The following is a 14,470-nucleotide window of genomic DNA, read 5'->3' as shown; positions in this document are numbered from 1 at the left end:
AATAAAGATAATGCGATAAATTACAAGAGTGCTCAAATATAATAAAAAATGGCAAACTTTGCTGCTCAACCCTCTTGGGGGAAGATCCAGTTTCTCCTATCTTGAATGGAAAAGAGAAGCTTGTGGGGAGCGCAGGTGTCCCCATATATATGTAAGGGAAAAAAATGATAATACAATAGTGTGGTATGTCTAAACAAACACAGCAACCTAACCAGGAATCATGAATGGGGACTCAAATTCACCCAGTTGTAATACAGCATTTCAATAGCAAAAGATGCAGTGGGTAGATTCAGCAATGTGCAGCTCCAAATCCACAAACAAAATCTGCTCCACATTTGAGTATATTTATACTTGTAGTCCAGCGATTCACCAGCCCAAATCATAGAGACATTTATATATATATATATATAGATAGACATAGATAATCAGTCTTATAAGAAAAGTCTTATCTGTCTCATAGTTGTAGGGGGAAGGCTTATCTCTTTCCTGGGTTACTGCCTTTTCCTCAGGCTATATCAGCATTCAGGTGTAAAAGTCTTGTGAGCTCCAGACATCTGTGATCCCTCTGCCAGTCTCACCTGTGAGACTCAGGAACCTCTGCTCTGTCTGTTTCCTAGGTTAGTCCAGTTGTAGACTAGGGAATCCCTCTTCCTGTCTCAAAGGCAGGCTTTTCTAACCAACCTCTAATCAGCCAGGTGGTGTTGGTTAATTGACTACCAGCAGTTAACAACCACACTGCTGGATTAGAGGCACCTTTTTGAACATGGACAAATCCCCTGTTACAATATTAATATATTTCCTATAGTAGATTTTAGGATCGCTCATTTGCTCCTGGCAATTTGGTTGATCTGAATTACTTCATTGCCGCCGCTAATTCAACGTGCGTTATTTGGCAGTTTTTAAACTAATACGTTCCTCCTTTGTCAGTTTCAGTAGGTTACATTTCACTAGAAAGTTAGAATTACATTAGTGTTTGAGTTCTTAGGAGTTGTTAGAATTACATTAGTGTTTGGTTCCTAGGAGTTAGAATTACATTAGTGTTTGTGTTCTTAGGAGTTGTCTCCTTAGAGTTCACGTTGTATAGTTTTGTAAAAATATCAGAGAACTCTTGAGCCACTTTTTGTGCTGTACAGTATGTAGGTTATTTCCCCAATTGTATGTTAAATAGCAGTATTTTGCTAAGATCCTATATGTTTTTCTGCCTATATTATATTAAACCAGCTTTGTCCATTTCAGAGCCTTTTCTGTGTCTTCAATTTGGACTTATTTAACACTCTCTTCACCAACATAAGAGCTTGTAATTTTTTTGAGAAGGGCAATTTTTGTATTTCTCTTCAAAACTCACTATTTTCTCTGTTGGTTCTTTTGTTAGTTTAAATGTAACTATTTTCCTATGTGAAACAATTGAGGTGATGATGGTTCCTCTAATTGCGGCTTTATGCCCTTTCCATAAGAGGGCCAGAGAATAAATTAGGCTTTATACAGACTAAAATAGTCCTCCAATGAGTCCTTAATCGTAGCCTCTATCTCAGGGTAACATAGTCATTTAGATGCTATTGTATCTGGTTAATGCAGGTAAATGGGTTTCTTAAGTTTAAGTTTATAAGTACATGGTATAAGCCCATGTTATTGGTTCAATTGTAGCTCTGATATATCTCGAGAGACCAAAATGATGTCTATTCTAGATTATGAGTTATGAGGCGCTGAAAAAAAATGTCTTACTGACCTTGGTGTATTGTCCTCCATGTGTCTATTATAGTATGTACTGTATGTATGTATGTCTTTATTTATATAGCGTCATTAATGTACATAGATCTTCACAGCAGTAATACACGTGACAATCATAAAAATAACAAATAATACAAATAGCAGATCATGGGAAGAAGTGCTTCAGGCATAAAAGTAACATTTAGGGAAAGGAGTCCCTGCTCAGAGGAGCTTACAATCTAATTGATAGGTAGGCGGAATGTACAGAGATAGTAGGAGAGCGTTCTGGTAAGTGCGTCTACAAGGGGCCAAGGTTTACGTATGACGTGTATAGTATCAGCCACGGAGCTACTCATATGCTTCGTTAAGCAGGTGTGTTTTCAAGTGGGTCTTAAAGGTGGATAGAGAGGGTGCAAGTCGGATATTGAGGGGAAGGGCATTTCAGAGGTGTGAGGCAGTCAGTGAGAAAGGTTTAAGGCGGGAGAGGGCTTTAGATACAAAGGTGGTAGAGAGAAGACATCCTTAAGCAGAACTCAAGAGTCGGGATGGTGCATAGCGACAAATTAGGGCTGAGATGTAAGGAGAAGCAGAAGAGTGTAAAGCTTTAAAAGTGAGGAGGAGAATTGAGTGTGTGATGCGGGATTTGATGGGAAGGCAGGAGAGGGATTTCAGCAGGGGAGACGCTGAGACATATTTAGGAAAGTGTAGAGTGATTCTGGCAGCAGAGATCATTCCTTCATCAATTCCTTGAATCTCTCCGCTGTTTTATGTATATATGCAAAAATGAGACTGACTTGGAGTACTTAACCTGTCTATCTCTGGGTTTTGATCCATATTCAAATTCCCACAATTTATTCACGATTTCGAGAATCGCTCATCTATTGATTCTTGGACATCTTTTAAGAAATCCGATTGTCATTCGTTAGGAGTGTGTACTGTACGTTTACCAGGGTTATACTCGAGCCTGAGAGAAGGCCATGAATTATCAATAAACTGCCTTCTGGATCTTTCTGGACACCCTGAATCTGTCAAGGAACATCATGCTTCTTTATATAGCTACTCCTCTTTACTATTAAATAATGAGAAGAGTGTTGTTGGGTATGTTTTCCTATATGTATTTGTAGGGTCTTGATCAACAAAATGAGTCTCTAGTAAGAATATAGTACAGTATCCCCCTTCCATCTTTTACATTCTGATGATGAAGCGTTCTCGTCCTATTAGAATGGAGACCTTTAACATTCAATTAAATACTTTTTATTGGAAGATGTTTAGCCAAAGTGAGGTACTTATCCATCTATAATGTCTCTCAATCTCTCCATTCTCTCCCCAGGAGTTTAGAGGCGACATTGACCATTGGTTTTCCCTTTGCTTTCCTATTTCAGAAAACAGGTAAATACATTATTGGGGTGGGAGTCACACAGGAGATTGGGGAGGGGAATTGGGAAAACTAAAGGGCACAGAAGGGCAAGAGAAATAAAAAGGAAACATTAGATTTCGAGGGAGAATGGGTGGTGAAAACGTCCAGGAGCAAAGAGAATGACAATCCTTAATGCGATCAGCATTTTGGGCATAGAGACCTCAGGGGGATGCCCAGAGCCTTGGAGTCATCCAGAGGGGTATATTCAGATGGACGCTATTATTTATATTATTCCCTTTAATTTCCTAAAAATATGTAACTATAAACATATGTACATAAATTTTGCTGGGTCCTTTATAGCCTCCACCCAGGTCACTTTATTTGTACCTTTTCATTTGTTAGTGGTTCTCCCGCTGATGGCAGTGATGCTTTGACGCTAAGGTAACTAGTATATATGTTTTTGAAACACATTCACATGGCACATTAATAACACATTTAGAATCTTGTTAGCAGTAGGTGTTAGTAAGCCTTTCAATTGTAGTATCTCCCCTCCATTAAAAGTAGGGGGCACAGTGTAGTGTTGACAACTGGGCATCAAGCCCATTTATCTGATCATCCCAGAAAAACATATATCTTTTCAGGAGGCCTAATAATATCTTAACTCTCAGGGTTGTGATTAGGGTCCTAGAAAAAAAAGACTGCTCGGCTTCTATAACCTGACAACATCTTATCTGTGATGAACTGATGCTTGGGATTGTAAAATGTCTCAACAGTAAATATTTGAACTTCAGGAAACCTGTGTCAAAGACTGTATTTTCACACTAGAAGGCTCTCATGGTATTTTCAGTGCTTACGAACCGGCATTGAATCTGAGGAACAAAACAAACATATATATTTACAGAATTGTGGACCACCAGCCCAATGCTCTTTGTTTACAGGTTGTTTTCTTCCTGGTCAGTCAATATAAATAGTCCCTTTAAATAAGATTGGAGGTTCTCTGTGGAGATTGTTTAAGGGATATTTCCAATCTTGAGGTTCTGCATCTTCCAAATTCTCTGGGTCCTTCAGACTATACTTTAATACCCTCAGCTCCTCAATGAGTTTAAGTCAGCTGTACTAGCTTGTAGATGTAGAGAATCCTCCATTTTGTTTTCTAACTACACCTTTCTTTGTCCCAGTGAATCTATTTCCTCCTTGCATTCTTACTCAGATTTGTGTAGATTCGCCTGGAAAGGTTCTCGCGTGCATCTAAAGAGGTTATCCAGGTACTGGTTTGTGATACCTGAATGATCTTTTCTTTCTAGCTCAGAGTTACAAGATGCACGGGGAGAGCGTGAGGAGGATCCACCGTTGTCCAGCTCATCAGCAGGAAAGCTTCCTTTGAGGAAAAAGAGTGGGACCTTCAAGGTAGGTTTTTTTTATTTTGCAAGGCATCCTATGGTATTTTGGCAGTCTTAGGGAAGTCATAAAGTTATTTATGGGGTCTGGTTTTTTTTTTTTATTATTTATTGCGGAGGTCTACGAAGCTCTCTCAACTACATTTACATTCACTTAGAGTTGTTTCCTTCCTATTACCATCCAGATACATTTCCTCAGAGCTGCTCTGATCTCCTTATTCCTCAGGCTATATATTATGGGATTGAATAATGGAGTGACTACTGTGTACAGCAGAGATAGGACCTTGTTTAGGTTCTGTAAATGTCCTCTGGATGGAACCATGTACTTTGCAATCAGCGTCCCATAATATGTGCAGACAACTGCTAGATGAGAGCTGCAGGTGGAGAAGGCTTTCTGTTTCCCAGTGGTGGAGGGGATCTTGAGAATGGTTAGTAAGATATAAACATATGTTAATAGGACAAACACAAAAGGGAAAATAATTATAGGGAGGGTTTCCACAAACATTGCTATTTCCACAATGGACGTATCTGAGCAAGACAGTTCTAACAAAGGACCAAGTTCACAGTAGAAATGGTCAATGACATTGGGGCCACAAAATTGTAATTCACATATTAGCCATGCTGCAATAAGTATCAACATAAACCCTAACATCCAACACAGAGTAACTAAAGTATAGCATAGACTGGCGCCCATAATGCTGGAGTAATGCAACGGGTTACAGATAGCCAAGTATCGGTCATAGGACATCACTGTGAGAAGAAAGCATTCAGCGGATGCTGAAACACCATTGATATATAACTGTGTTATGCAGCTAGTAAAAGAGATGGTGGCCCCTTCTTCCAATATAACCTGCAGCATTTGAGGCACAATATTTGTGATGAGCAAGATGTCAGATAAAGATAAATTGCAGAGGAAAAAGTACATCGGGGAGTGGAGCTGCTTACTGGTTGACACTAACCCAATGATTAGGACGTTCCCAGCAACTGTTCCAATGTAAACTATGAGTAACAATGAGAAAACTAATATCTTGAGGCCGTGAAGATCTGGAAATCCCAAAAGCAGGAATTCTCTGACTGTCCTCTGATTGTCCTGATTCGTTGAGTGATGGGAAGAAAAGTTGGATCTCAAATGGATTGGCATCTTCCCTGTATCATTTCAATGAGAGAGAGAGCTCAGTGTAACACACATTACAATACAGTTATAAAGATTTTAGTAATGTCCTAAGCTGTCATTACTGGACCATTAGAAATCTTAACAGTAACCATGTACAGTATCCATGGATTAACAGCTTTGCATCTATCATCATGCAGAGTAGAATGCTTCTAGATATGCCTGTATCAGTCACATTGATCAGTTAATATTTACCACAACTTGCAGCAACCATACACCATCTATCATCATGTAATGGCTGCTATTTAAATTGATATCTACAGTATGTTGAAATATGCAATGTAAAAATAGACCTGACCTATTGGACTCTACTTACCAATTGGAACTAATCCATAAGACTCTTCCCAGCACCAGAATACACCTTTTATATCATTCACTGAATGGGCCATAAGATGTCTTCTTCTGGTACTAGAAGGTGTCTCAAGGAATAGTCAATAAATAGATAAATACAAAACCAGGAACAAATGTAGAAATTCCTGATGCTATAATAACACAAATCAGAAAAACAAAGGAGTACAAATGGTTGGACTCCTAAAAGAATTCACTAAACTGCACACCACTGGAGGTAAAATATACCTTTTAATGATTTACTTAAAACATATATTACCAAAGGAGTGTGTAACGTGATTAAAAAGGAATTAAATCAACAGTACTTAGCACCTAGGTCACCTAATTATTATGATGGAAAAGCCCTATTTACCAATTGAATGTGGTAGGGTGTAGGGGACTAAGAGTACTATTAGATACCCCTCTGGATCAGCTAACAGAACAAATAATAAAAGATGTGAAAATCAGTGAGGAGAGAAGTATTACAATAAAATTGATAGGAGCTCCACCTAGTATAATAATATGCTATTCAAAGACCCCAATAGTATATCAAGTTACATCTAGAGTAGAGGGTGTTAGCACCATAAGTGTAGACTCAATGACTAACACTCATGGGGCAGCTAGCAAAGCAGTGAAATATTGGACGTGCAATGTTGTCAGTCTCCTACTTGGAGCTGTTTTAATGTAGTGTTAGTAGTCTCCTGTTTCAGCTTACACTAACATATAATATATGTTTTAAGTAAATCATTAAATGGTATATTTTAACTCCAGTGGTGTGCAGTTTAGTGAATTCTTTTAGGAGTTCAACCATTTGTACTCCTTTGTTTTTCTGATTCACGTTTCAGCTCACAGTCTGCACCCACTTTATGATTATCAATATATATTTGTGTATTCATTATCAATTCAATTAGTATGATTTTGTGATCACCCCCTATCCCCCCCTCCTTTGTGTTCTATAATAACACAAATCAGCATACGTATCAGCTATGTCTAAACCTTGACAAATAAATCCAATATTTAAAAGAGAAGCTGCCACATCTGTTTTTCACACTTTGTGGTTCAATAAATACATGTTAAAGAAGTAGATTAAAACGTTATAGATATATTCAAGACATGCAACATATTGGGCAGCACGAGCCCTTTGTCAGGTGCTGTGATACAGTCACTTACATACCCAGCAAACAGTATGGAGTCAACACCCGTGTGTTCAGTAATATCACCTAGACGCAATTAATAAGCATGTTACACTATCTTTTTAATTCTATTCTGATGAATAGATATTTAGTAAATGATTGATTTAAAGCAGAAATACACAATACGCATTATCCATATGAAGAGAATAACAACACTTATTAATATAAGATATTGACATGTTTATGTAAAAATATGTTCAGATTTCTAATGGTCCTTTCATTGACAGTTATTTTTATTCTTCACATATGAACACTTAAGGGCTGAAGGGCTAGGGTAGTGTTAAGTTTTTGTAGTAGGTGACCCTGGTTTGGATGACAGTGTCAGATCTCTGTGTGACCCTGGACAAGTGACTTAATGTCCTTGTGTCAAATGTTTCTAATGCCATGGACTTATTTAAGAGGTTATATCTACAGGAGGTGGTTGACATTGTTTATTTACAAAATCTGACACCTGCTGTATTCTTTATTTTTATACATTATTTATAGCGGTGAGTTTGTACACAGGGAGCTGAGATGTGAGAGGGGTTTGTACACAGGGAGAGCTGAGACGTGAGAGGGGACTGTACAGAGGGTGAGCTGAGAGGTGAGAGTGGTTTGTACGCAGGGTGAGCTCAGACGTGAGAGAGGTTTGTACACAGGGTGAGTTGAGACATGAGAGGGGATTGTACACAGGAAGAGCTGAGACGTGAGAGGGGATTGTACACAGGGAGAGCTGAGACGTGAGAGGGGATTGTACAGAGGGAGAGCTGAAACGTGAGGGTATTGTATACAGTGTGAGCTGAGAGGTGAGAGGGGTTTGTACATAGGGTGCTGAGACATGAGAGGGGTTTGTACACAGGGAGCTGAGACGTGAGAGGAGTTAGATTTCCTTTGGCTGCTCCCTTGTATCGGATGTCTTGTGCACTTTCAATAATATTGTGCACAAAAAATGTCCCCGGCGCAAAGTGTGGTGATGATATTTACAGTACCATATCGAAAGACAGTCCTGTTTGAAAAGTCAGTCCTGGTAGTAGAATGATACATCAACAATGTGAGGTAGATTTTCCTCTAGGCGTGTTCCCTTATGTTGTCTGCAATAACAGATAAAGAAAACACACCATTGCGCAGTATACAGACTCAATTGCCCCAACCTGAAGAGGAAAATCCCTACTTACAGGATATTTTCTTGTTCATTCGGGGGAGAGAATCTGTTCTTTGGCTCTCTTCCTCCACCTTGATCTCCACGGGCCCCTCGTGGTTCCTAAGGTGGCTCTCTTCAACTCGGTCTGCGTCGTCCCAGTAGCAGCATACACCGCAACAACCGTGGTTGGAGAAAATTGAAAGACAGCCTAGTGTACTCCGCAAATTTTATTTAACAATGTTAAAAAGCAGCGATGTTACACTCACATTTTGCGAGGGCAAACATGCCGCTCAAGAATGCCGTCCGCAGCCTGTGTCCACTCGATGGTGTGTTGTTCACGACGTCGCACGCCAACCGATGACGTCAGCGGCGTACTTAAGGCACCAGTGTACTGGACTCCTTCATCTCCTGAGGAAGTGACGTAGCGTCACGAAATGCGTAGAGAGGAGGAGCCTAGTACAGTGCACGTTGTAAGCTGTCACCTGCGTTGCATCTCGTGGTGTGGGGAGAACTTCGGGCGCTGCGCCGCTGACATCATCGGTTGGCGTGCGACGTCGTGAACAACACACCATCGAGTGGACACAGGCTGCGGACGGCATTCTTGAGCGGCATGTTTGCCCTCGCAAAATGTGAGTGTAACATCGCTGCTTTTTAACATTGTTAAATAAAATTTGCGGAGTACACTAGGCTGTCTTTCAATTTTCTCCAACCACGATTGTTGCGGTGTATGCTGCTACTGGGACGACGCAGACCGAGTTGAAGAGAGCCACCTTAGGAACCACGAGGGGCCTGTGGAGATCAAGGTGGAGGAAGAGAGCCAAAGAACAGATTCTCTCCCCCGAATGAACAAGAAAATATCCTGTAAGTAGGGATTTTCCTCTTCAGGTTGGGGCAATTGAGTCTGTATACTGCGCAATGGTGTGTTTTCTTTATCTGTTATTGCAGACAACATAAGGGAACACGCCTAGAGGAAAATCTACCTCACATTGTTGATGAATCATTCTACTACCAGGACTGACTTTTCAAACAGGACTGTCTTTCGATATGGTACTGTAAATATCATCACCGCACTTTGCGCCGGGGACATTTTTTGTATTTGTATCTGTATGATATTGGATTTGAACAAATCCATTGTTTATTGCCCCCTTGGCTGCATATGTAATCACATTGTAATCACTCAATTGTTGTTATCACACCAATTAGTCTATCACTTGGATCAAGCGCTGGTAGAGAGTTTTTTTTAGTTAGTTTTGTATTCACAATATTGTGCACAAGTAACACCTTTCTATCTCCCAATTTGTCTGTATCGACTCTCTGATAAGGACAGGGTGGTCTCAGGTAAAGAAAACACATGAATAGCAAACACGACCTTATTCAGAGGTCCTGAGACATTCATCTTACAATTAGATCCTCAAATAATGGCAAACCTTTGCTATTCACATGGTTAGATGTGAGACATTAGTATTACTCATGTGGTTTGTCATCAGGTTAGGAAGTTGTACACAAGTCACAGATTATAATGCCTGAAGATAAACCCTGTGTGGGAGGAGAAGAAGAAGAAGAAGAAGAAGAAGAAGAAGAAGAAGAAGAAGAAGAAGAAGAAGAAGAAGAAGAAGAAGAAGAAGAAATGCACAAACTTTGTGAGCTCAATCCCCATTTTCACAGTATTATATATTTATACATATTGAATTGTGCCAACTGGAGCATTACTGGGAAAGTGACCTCAAGTATATAACCGTAACCAAACAAGCCCAATTCTCGTCCAATATTATTTTGTATTAATTTCTATATGTTTTTTCTTCTCAGAAGTATGAGACATTTAGGTCAATATTTTGGCCAAAACATTTTAAGTTTGAAACCACATCAAGGTCAGCCCCGCACCGCTTACATGTTACATATCCCATGCTAATTACTATATAATTGTTTGGAACAAATATATAACATTCCCCAATATAACGCTAAGTGTTACATAGGGAGTTGAGATGTGAGAGGGGATTGATTTCCTTTGGCTGCTCCTTTTTTCGGATGTTACTGCACATTCAATAATATTTTGCACAAGTAACACCTTCCTATCTCCCTCTTTGTCTGTATCGACTCTCTGATAAGGACAAAGTGGTCTTAGGTAAAGAAAACACTTGACTGTGGTTTGCCATCAGGTAAGGAAGGTGACCTCAAATATTCAACGGTAACCAAAGAAGCCCAATGCACGTCCAATATTATTTTTTATTAATTTCTATAAATTTCTTTTGTTCTCAGAAGTATGAGTCATTTACAAATTTTTAAAAGCCCTTTTAAAATGTCCACTAATGATAGGCGCCTTCACTTCCAGGGTATTCCCTGTCTTGTACAAGTGTATATAATGCAGGAAAATAGGCAAGCACTTAACCCCACTCCAGTCTTAAATGTTATTGGTTTATTTGGTCTTCTCTCCATGCAGTGGAGGAAATACAAAGGACACAGTTTAACATTGTTAGTGTATGACCTGCTGGAAGGGTCTGGCCTTGATGTGGGTAAAATGTTTTCAGCAAAAGATTGAACTAAATGACTTATACTTTTGAGAAGAAAAACATATATAGAAATGAGTCAAATAATTTCTCATATTGCACGTGTGTTGGGGATTCTTTGTCTTCTGTTGTACAACTGAAGAAGATCCCTGGACATTCAAAGACGTGTACAGTGTAATGTAAACCATTGTTGGTCTAATAAAAGGTATCATAGAGTACTGTACTACCATTGTTTTCCCTTTTGCTTTAGGGAAGCCAATTAGGCTTAAACATTATTTACAACATGTTGACTAGTTTTATATTGGATTCCACACACTGAGCTCCCTTTCAGAATAAGAAGTTTGGGGGGGGGGGCGACGGGGGGAGGGATAACCCTATTTGTTTAATATCATGACCAATATATAGTCACCTTGTATTTCCTTTTACAAATGTATCTGATAAGCAAAGAGAACTCTCTTATCCTTAAGATTAGAGAAGAAGATCTCAGTCACAGCGCCACTAACCTTGTGGCATCCCATCCAATTCACTTACCAAGCAATGAGTCCAGATCTCCTCCACATCTGTCACCCCATATGGGTCATTCACAAAATTGTCAGGAACAGGCAAAGTTTTTCAGAAACATAATTAACCAGCTAGCATTTTTTCTAAACTGAAAACGGTATCAATAAAAGAGGTCAGCAGGTAAAATACAGAGGAGATCGGTGCATCATTGTCAGTGATTTTGAGCTGCAGGCAGAACTCTCTCCTTGAACAGAAAAGCTATCACTGACGGGCTGTAATGTGACTTCAAAGTGAATCAATTTATAATCTCCAAGCATTCAGTAGAGGAGTCATTGTGGGATTCTGATTGCACAGAGAATATGATAATAACTCTAGGGATGGACTGTGCTAATAATATGGGAGAAAATATGTTATTACTCGATTTGTTGATTGGAACTTTTTTAAATATAATTATTCTTCTCCAAATGTTTCTCAGATTGACCAGCATCATGAAAGGCTCCATCAATGAAGGTCATTTGGATACAAAATTAGGACACAGAATGTATTTATGTATGTCTTTATTTAAATAGCGCCATTAGTATACATAGCACATCACAGTAGTAATACACGTCACAATCAAATAAATAACAAATGATACAAATAACAGATCATGGGAATAAGTGCCTCAGACATAAAAGTAACATTTCGGAAGAGGAGTCCCTGCTCCAAGTAGCTTACAATGTAATTGGTAGGTAGAAAGAACATACAGAGATAGTAGGAGGGCGTTCTGGTAAGTGTGTCTGCAGGGGGCCAAGCTTTATGTATCATGAGTCTAGTATTATCCACGGTGCTACTCATATGCTTCTTTAAGCAAGTGTGCCTTAAGGTGAGTCTTAAAGGTGGATAGAGAGGGTGCTAGTCAGGTATTGAGGGGAAGGGCATTCCAGAGGTGTGGGGAAGTCAGTGAGAAAGGGTTAAGGTGGGAGAGGGCTTTAGATACAAAAGGGGTAGAGAGAAGACATCCTTGAGTGGAACGCAAGAGTTGGGATGGTGCATAGCTACAAATTAGGGCTGAGATGTAAGGAGGGGCAGAAGTGTACAGTATGTAGCTTTAAATGTGAGGAGGAGAATTGAGTGTGAGATGCAGGATTTGATAGGAAGCCAGGAGAGTGATTTGAGCAGGGGAGATGCTGAGACAGATTTAGGAAAGAGTTGAGTGATTCTGGCAGCAGTGTTTAGGATAGATTGTAGGGTTACAGTAATCAAGAATGGAGAGAATGAGGGCCTGAGTCAGAGTTTTAGCAATTGAGCAACAGAGGAAAGGGCGTATTTTTGTAATACTGCAGAGGAAAAAGCGACAGGTTTTAGAAACATTTTGAATGTGAGTGGAGAATGTGAGAGAGGAGTCGAGTGTGACCCCTTGGCCGCGTGCTTGGGCTACTAGTGAATGATAGTACTACCAACAGTAATGTGGAACGAGGTAGTAGGTACAGATTTGGGAGGAAGTATGAGGAGCTTGGTTTTTGCCATGTTAAGTTTAAGTTGGCATAGGGCCATCTAGGATGATATTGAAGAGAGGCATCCAGAATCTTTGGTCTGTACAGCAGGTGTAAGGTCAGTGGTTGATAAGTAAATGTGAGTGTCATGAGCATAGAGGTGATATTTAAACCGAAGATATGTGATTAGGTCACCTATACAAAGTGTGTACAGGGAAAGAGAAGAGGTCCCAGGACAGAGCCCTGGGGTACCCTAACAGAGAGATTGATAGAGGAGGAGGACGTGTTAGCAGAAGAGACATTGAAAGTAGGATAGGAGAAGTAAGAGGAGATCAAGGATAGAGCTTTGTTACGCATACCAAGAGTATGGAGAATGTGAAGGAGAAGAAGGTTGTCCACAGTGTCAAATGCTGCAGAGAGGTCGAGTAATATGAGCAGTGTGTAATGACCTCTGTCTTTGGCAACATGGAGGTCGTCAGTTATTTTAGTAAGGGCTGTTTAGAGAGTCTAGGAGAAAATAGGTGTTGAGAAAGTGTAGCAAGCTAAAGAATACAAGACGTTCAAGGAGTTTAGGAGCAAGAGGAAGGAGGGAGTCAGGTCGATAGTTAGAAAGACAGATAGGGTCATGCTTGCTGTTTTTTAGTAATGGTATACAGTAAGGGTCGCGTGTTTGAAGGAGGAGGTACCAGAGAAGAGGGAGGAGTAAAAAAGGTGTGTAAGCGTAGGGATTATAGTAGAAACAAGAGGTTTTAGGAGATGGGAGGGCATTGGGTCAAGAGGGCAAGTGGTAGAGAGAAAGGAGGAGATCAGCAGTGACACATCCTCCTCTGAGACAGCAGAATAAGAGTCAAGGAAGGCAGGAGGAGAGTTGGGAAGTGGTGAAGCATGGGAGGAGAAAACAAAGGGGATGTTTTGACGTATGGATTCCACCTTTTCCTTATAATAGTCAGCAAAGTATTGAGGTGAGATGGAGGAAAAAGAAGAGGCAGCTTAGGGTGGTTTGAGCAGAGATTCAAAGACAGAGAAGAGTCAGCGTGGGTTAGATTTGTGTGTGTTGATTAGTGAAGAAAAGAAGGCTTGTTTAGATTGCGAGAGGGCAGAGTTGAAACAAGATAGCATAAATTTGTAGTGAAGGAAGTCTGCGAGAGTGTGAGATTTCCTCCAGAGGCGTTAGAGAAACAAGTGGAGGAATGCAGCATGCGCGTGTGGGAATTTAGCAAGGCTCTGGGGTTAGAAGGGTGAGGATGGCCGAGAGAAAGCAGGGCATGTAGATCAAGAGAGAAGGAGTTGTAGTTTCTGACCAGGTTTTTGGTGTCTGGACCAGAACTGAGAGAGGAGAGGGAGGAGCGTAAAGTGGATTCAAAGGCTCGTAGGTTAATAGAGTGCAGGTTTCTGCAGAAACGAGGGGTAGGTGGAGATGGAGAAGGGGAGAAGCGAGAGAGAGAAAATTAGTTGAGGTGATTGTCAGAGAGAGGAAAGTTGAAAATGGAGAAATCAGAAAGAGAATTTTTTTTAGTGAAAACCAGGTTTAGGTAGTGGCCATCCTTGTGGGTGCTGGCTGCAGTTCACTGTTGAAGGCCAAAAGAAGAGGTTAGAGAGTGAAAGTGGGCAGTCTAAGGGAGAGAGGGGTCATCAATGTGGCAGTTGAAGTCCCCAAGGAGAAGAACAGGAGAGTCTGAAGTGAGAAAAAAAGAGAACCAGGATTCAACGTGAGAGAG

General features: G+C 40.3%; 1 protein-coding gene across 1 annotated transcript; it reads right to left on the bottom strand.

The window, feature by feature from the left end:
• Positions 1 to 4,615: 4,615 nt before the first annotated feature.
• LOC142470995 (olfactory receptor 11A1-like) lies at positions 4,616 to 5,386 on the bottom strand. The gene has a single exon (XM_075577797.1). It carries the CDS (start codon positions 5,384 to 5,386, stop codon positions 4,616 to 4,618), a length of 771 nt encoding a protein of 256 aa, XP_075433912.1.
• Positions 5,387 to 14,470: the final 9,084 nt, after the last annotated feature.

Source organism: Ascaphus truei, chromosome 20 (genome assembly GCF_040206685.1).
Source record: "Ascaphus truei isolate aAscTru1 chromosome 20, aAscTru1.hap1, whole genome shotgun sequence".
Taxonomy (NCBI): Eukaryota; Metazoa; Chordata; class Amphibia; order Anura; family Ascaphidae; genus Ascaphus; species Ascaphus truei.
The sequence above is the reverse complement of the archived record's forward strand: the minus strand, read 5'-3'. Positions and strand labels throughout refer to the sequence as shown.

What these genes read in the sequence shown, in the direction of transcription:
- LOC142470995 (XM_075577797.1), bottom strand. Translation starts at nt 5,386, where the DNA reads ATGTACTTTTTCCTCTGCAATTTATCTTTATCTGACATCTTGCTCATC.